The sequence below is a fragment of the Colletotrichum higginsianum genome, chromosome 6 (assembly GCF_001672515.1).
Source record: "Colletotrichum higginsianum IMI 349063 chromosome 6, whole genome shotgun sequence".
Classification (NCBI taxonomy): Eukaryota; Fungi; Ascomycota; class Sordariomycetes; order Glomerellales; family Glomerellaceae; genus Colletotrichum; species Colletotrichum higginsianum.
Window position 1 is genome coordinate 2237254 of NC_030959.1, and position 5755 is coordinate 2243008.

A 5755-nucleotide genomic window follows, 5' to 3' on the forward strand; every position below is an offset into this window, starting at 1 on the left:
TCTCGTCAAAAGACCACCCCTCCGTCCGAAAGAGCCGTTTCCATCCCGATGGCCTTTTCCCCATCCGTATCTATATGTTGATCACTGGTCCCGGGGCACTCTTGATCCGTTGTCCAAAGAAAATCGCATCCAATCAAAGAGGTATCGTATCATGCTGGCAAGAAACCGGTCGCTGCCTCGGCTCAAGAGGCCGAGGTCGGAAAGAGTCGTTTGAATCATCCAGAAACCTTCTACTGTGTCGCTCCGGTGCCGCCGAAAAAGAAGTCGAGCTCGCTGCCAGGGCCTCGTGCAAAGTGATGCTCATTTTCCGCAAGCTGTTCCAGCAGACTGAGGAAGGGATCCTTCTCCTCGCCCGGACCAGTACCCGTACTGCCATTGTTGCTCCTGTTCCCAGGGCTGGGCGCGGCAACCCCCGCAATCTTATTACCTCCTTCGTCGCCGTGCCAGGCCGCCGGGCTGCCGAAGGCGTTCGTTGGCAGACCGCCAAACATGGGATCGTAGCTGCCACCTCCCTCGTTGTTCCCGCTCGGGCCAGGCGTGGCGAAACTGAATTGCGGCGAAAAGGGGGCTGTAGGAAGCGCCGACATGTTGCCTTGATGGTGGGGTTGATGTCCGAGTGAGAAGCCGGCCGCGGCGGCCGCCGCAACAGCCGCGTTGTTGGCTGCTGTCTCGTCGTAATGGCCGTGGGGTACAGCCATTGAGGGGTGCTCCATCACCTCGGGATGTGGAGGTAAGGAGGTGGGCGTTCCAAGCAGTCCTGGGGATGGATGGGCAGCCATTGTAGGGGTCGGATGAGAAAATGAATGGCGAGTATGAGACGGCGTCGGTAAGCCATTGGGAGGCGCCATGCTAGTGGTACTGAGAGGCGAGAGAACTTTGGCGTCAGGGCGTTTCCGGCCGGACGGAGCCGTGTTCTTGCGCTTCAGGTTGGGTCGCTCTGCTTCATGCATACTGTTTGCACGAGGGGCGTAGAGATCGTGGCCCGTGTACGTATCCGTAGTGAAGTCGACAACCACATCGGAAAGGCTCAGGTTCGCTGCGTCAAAGTTGAATGTCTGCCCGCCAGGTCCACCAATGTTGGAGTACCGGTCAAAGAAATCCTCGAGATGGAACGCCGGAGAATAGCGCATAGGGTTGTTTGCAAGGCTCTTGACCAGCTCTGAATGCGCGTTGTAGATGCCCTGGAGCGTTTCTCTCTGATGCTGGACGCTAGCCCAGGCATATCGTAGTTCGCTCAGTTGTTGCATCTCCCGTGATAGGAAGTCTGCTGACATGCTGAACACGGTCGAATCGCCGCTGCCGTGCTTGTTGTAGTGGGCGCCGTGAATATGAACCGTGCCGGCCGTGCATATGCAATACCCCACGAAGGCAGGCCATTCGATGGTGCCGGTCTGCTTCCCCAGTTCCACCAGTTCCGAGATCGCGTTCGCGTGCAGGAAGCACATGTTGGTTGCCTCGATTTGCCAAGACTGGTGCTGTCCGGTGCCTGCAAGCTCGGCAAGATCGATCGGGAGAAAGGGTCGGTAGATGAGGCAATGGATGAGGTGATAGATGAGCTTGCTCAGCACCAGAATGGTCGAGTCAGGTTGACCGAACAGCGTGTCCAGACTTGAAAAGACGTCCTCGGTACCGGAAGCCCAGATGTCCAGGTCTTGGCGAATTTTGGACAAATTCGAGAGCGAGTGCCACGGGAAGTGAGAGTCACCCTTCACCCCTCCCGCTGCCAGGTAACGGTTCGTGATGCCTAGGATGCGGCTAATGTCGATGAGCATTCCCGTGCTCCCTTGAGACTTCTTGCCGCTGCCCTGGAGAAACTGCAGGTTGGAACCGGACTGAAAAAATTCTCCGTCAACCGGGGGCACGGAAGGATTTGGCGACCAGCACGGCAACCGGAGGAGGATGGTTTTGTCGCCAACGAGTGAGGGCCGTTTGGAACCACATGCGAGAAATCGGTCTAGCAAATAGCACGTCCAGAACAGTCTCCGCCTCATCTCCCGCTCGACGGGCGTGACGCGGGCGTTGCTATCCATCTCGCGGTGAGTCTCAAGAGCCATTGCCATGCCCACTGCATTTGCTTTTGTCTGTTAGCCAACTTTTCGACGCCAAGACACGTCCACTTACTCATCAGCATGTACGCCTTCTTGCCTTTGCCTGCTGCAGTGAAGGCAATGACGAGGAGAAGCAGGGCCTGCAGGGCATCGACCGAAGGCTCATCTGTGTCGATCTCGGCTCTGGCGCGAGAAGCAAATTCTTCGCTCAGTTGAACGGCTGATTGGTATCCGCTGGGATGGGGTGTGTATCTGTCCAACGGGAGTTAGCAAGCACCCGACAGTCATCAGGCCGTCTTTCCTACCTCGCTGCAACAGCGTATATGCCGTGGACCAAGTAGTTTGGAAGTTGATTTAGCTGAAGCCGTTGCCGAACGGAAGACTCGTCCAAGATGTGGTATGGCTTAGAGTGAAATCGTGTGAAATAAGTGTCTAGCAGTGCATCGGGCTGAACGCTGGGTGGCGAGGGTTCACTGGCGGTGAGGTCAGTTTATCGGCCGCGAGTCTCCTGCTAGCATGATGGACCTACCTCGCTGGGGCAGGCGAATAGACGGCCGATTCATCGGCGTCTACTTTTGTGTCCAGCGCCAGGCGTTTGGGGTTGGGGTTCTGGTCATCTTCTTGAGCGTCGTCTGATCGCGAAGCGTCCTCGTCCTTCACACCGGCCGTGGTTGGCGTGGTCGGGGTCTTGTCCCCTGCATTCTTCTCCTTCAATTTTGCCTCCAGACCATCTACTCTCTTTAAGAGTGCCTCCAGGACATCCGTCTTCGGTCCACGCTTCTTAGGAACGGCATCTGAAGACCGACAAAGGTAAATCCGTTAATCGCCGCCACTCTCTTTTGATGCCAGCGTCTCATCGGCATGGAATGAAATAAGGAGATCTACTCACCATATACGCAGGGGCATTGAAAAACCTGACAAGCCTCACAAGACGGGCGAAGACGGTTACATTTGATCTACAAGATGAGTTGAATTAGGCGTTGGTTCATGCCTGGCGAGGAAAATTCCGTCGGACTCGGTGCCAAGAAAAGAACTGGTGCTGTCTCACCTTGCGCTTGCGGCATGACTTGCAGTTCATGGATTCCCGGGGCTCATTGCTTAGCCGGCGGGTCGGTAGGCGCTCGATACCGACCTGTGGACGGGACATGGCCACAGGGTGAACTCCAGGAGGGGATATCCCGTTCATTGATTCGTAGACTGACGCCGACATTCTCCAGAAACGCAGGATGTTGTGAGATGAGAAGAATGGAGAGTTGCGACGGAATTCGGCACGGCGGCGGCCAATGCGGTACGCAATGGAGTTGTTTTCGGCAAGCTGGGTGGCTAGCGTGGGCTCTTTGGCGGACAGATGCGTCGTTCACGACATGTCTAGACGGCTTCAGTATAGGCGAGCTCGTCGTGTGGCCAACGTAGACCAAGTGTGGTGACTGGGAGAGATCGTGGGGAAGTGCAGAAGCACAGAAACCAGGAAAAGAGGCCGAGCTAGCGAGCCGGCATATCGGGGACCGGTGAAGTTATGAAGTACGGGAAGGCAAAGAGGTTGCCAGGCCTGGCCTAGTAGGTAAAATGATGACTGTCCCCCTCCCCGACAGCGCAGTCCGTCTAGGAGCAGGTAGACGTGTGGAGGTGGCTAGTGCAGGTGACCAGGGTGTGTTCGTCCCTCGTCGGCCTGCCCTGAGTTCGGATGCATCAAGCACAAGCAGCAGGGGGATCAGAAGTGATCGGTTACAAAACCAGGGGGCAGAGATTGACCAGAACCCGGAATCCAATCAAGGCGGAGGAGGAAGGGGAGATTGTATGACGGGAGCAGGAAAATGAAGAAGGGAAGGTCGCAGCGGTGCACACTACAAGTAATTAGGTAGATTTAGTTTGTCAAGAGAGGTCCGTAGACCTCTGCCAGTCGGGCCTGGATCGCCTCAGAACGGGATGAGAGAGGGTGGGATGCAAGTGAATCAGTGAGTGAGCGAGTGAGTAGTGAGCGAGTTGTCGGGGGCGGGCAGCCGGGAGAGCGAGCAGAAGACGAGGCATCGTGCGTCTGCTAGAACAAGGTCTGCCTTGGTGAGGAGGAGAAGAGAGAGCGTGAGAGGGACACAGAGGCGGCGAGGCCTGAGGAGAATGAGGAGAAGGGGGGGAGGGGGCCCCAAAGAGACAGGGGCCAAGCAACGCGTGAGGGAGAGTGTCTTGGGACTCCGGGAGGGACTCGGGGGAAGAGGTGGGTACAATGTTGGGGAAAGATGGAGCAGATTGCTGGTTCGGTAGCGTGGAGGCCGGGGTATGGGGGGTAAGTCGAGAGGCTTGTCTTTTTCTGTTCAAGGTCTCGATGCGACTGGGGCGCTGGGCTGGTGCTGGTACTGGTTCTGGTGCTGGTGCCAACGCTGGCGGGCCGGGATAATGGGTGGTGGATGGATGGTGGGTGGATGCCAGATGGTGAATGATGGGGATGGCGCCGAGCAGCCCTTGTCCCCTTTTCTTTTCTTTCCTACCCATCCTTGTGCCCCAGAGGATCCGCTCGACTCACTCATACTCCGAGTAGTAGTACAAGTAGTAGTAGTAGTAGTAGTAAGCAGTAGGCAGTAGGCAGTCTAGGGTACGGAGTATGTCGCCCGGTACAAGGTCCCAGTGCTGTAGCTGAGAAATGTCCGGAAATGTCCTCCACGTGATGGTCATCCACTAGTGACCGAGGTTCTGCCCATCGAAGCAGCCCGCTAAGACGACGGAATCGCATGTCGTTGGTCCATCCTGACGACCCCAATTCGACAAGGCCCGGCCGACCTAGCCCGATGTCGACTCACGCACAGCACCGAAGTTGCCTGCCGTTGCGCTGCGAGTGGCAATGAAACGAGAAGAGGGTGGCCCAACATGCTGAGCAATATCGAAGTACGGATAGTCCAAGGAGAGCGAGTCGCGGCAAAGCCAAAGGCAGGGCCAGGGCCGGACAGGGACAGGGCAGATGTAGCCCGTCGCTACCCTCAACCTTCAACCTTCTTTTTTTGTAGCGTATGTAAGTAAAACAAGCTCTGTCATGCCGTAGAACAGCGGCAGTTCCAACAGGGAAGAAGAAGAAACCGGTCAGGGTGAGACCACTGGTAGCCGACAAGGTGCGTCAGCATTGAGCCGTCAAACCCCAGGCGTTGTTGTTCTTGTTGTTGCGAGGTGACGAGTCTGACGACGGACCTACCTCTTCGAGACGGGCAGTTGCAGACCTCGCGTGGCTACAAAGCGTAACGTACCTGCTTTGTGGCGTCGGCGTCCGTTTCTCCTCGTCTCACACGACCCGAGATACATATGAGAGAGCATGAACGTGGACCAGGCAACCAGGGTCGGGTTGGAGGGATGTGTGGGGTCTCCAAGAGATGAGAAGTGAGCTTATGGGCAGGCAGGCATAGGTTCGCAATGCGTGTCGTCACTATCACTGCAGCGGGCCACTGTAGCGCCGGCCTCTGTAATGAGGACTGCAACCAAGAGTGATGCAAGATGGACAGGCAGGTCGACTTTTCCAGACGTGGCTGATCAGCAGCAGCCGGGCAGCAGTGTAGAAGGGCAGCAGACCATCTTAGGCGGCGGTCAGGGTCGGTTCTAAGCCCAAGGTGACCGACACCTGAGGACGAGGGATACCAACAAAGCGGGATGCCAGGAGCTGTCCAAGTCGGGCATTGGTTTCGAGACTGACCGACTTGCTTGCCCGAGGGACTAGGTTGAGTGGAGCT

The 5755-nt window shown here is 56.8% G+C and overlaps 1 protein-coding gene across 1 annotated transcript; it reads right to left on the minus strand.

Moving 5' to 3' along the window:
- Positions 1 to 230: 230 nt before the first annotated feature.
- CH63R_09076 (Fungal specific transcription factor domain-containing protein) lies at positions 231 to 3258 on the minus strand (the record flags this gene model as incomplete). The annotated part of the gene is made up of 6 exons (XM_018304050.1): positions 231 to 2065; positions 2122 to 2300; positions 2354 to 2521; positions 2578 to 2842; positions 2938 to 3004; positions 3097 to 3258. 6 exons carry the CDS (start codon positions 3256 to 3258, stop codon positions 231 to 233), a joined length of 2676 nt encoding a protein of 891 aa, XP_018156073.1.
- Between the last annotated feature and the right edge of the window lie 2497 nt (positions 3259 to 5755).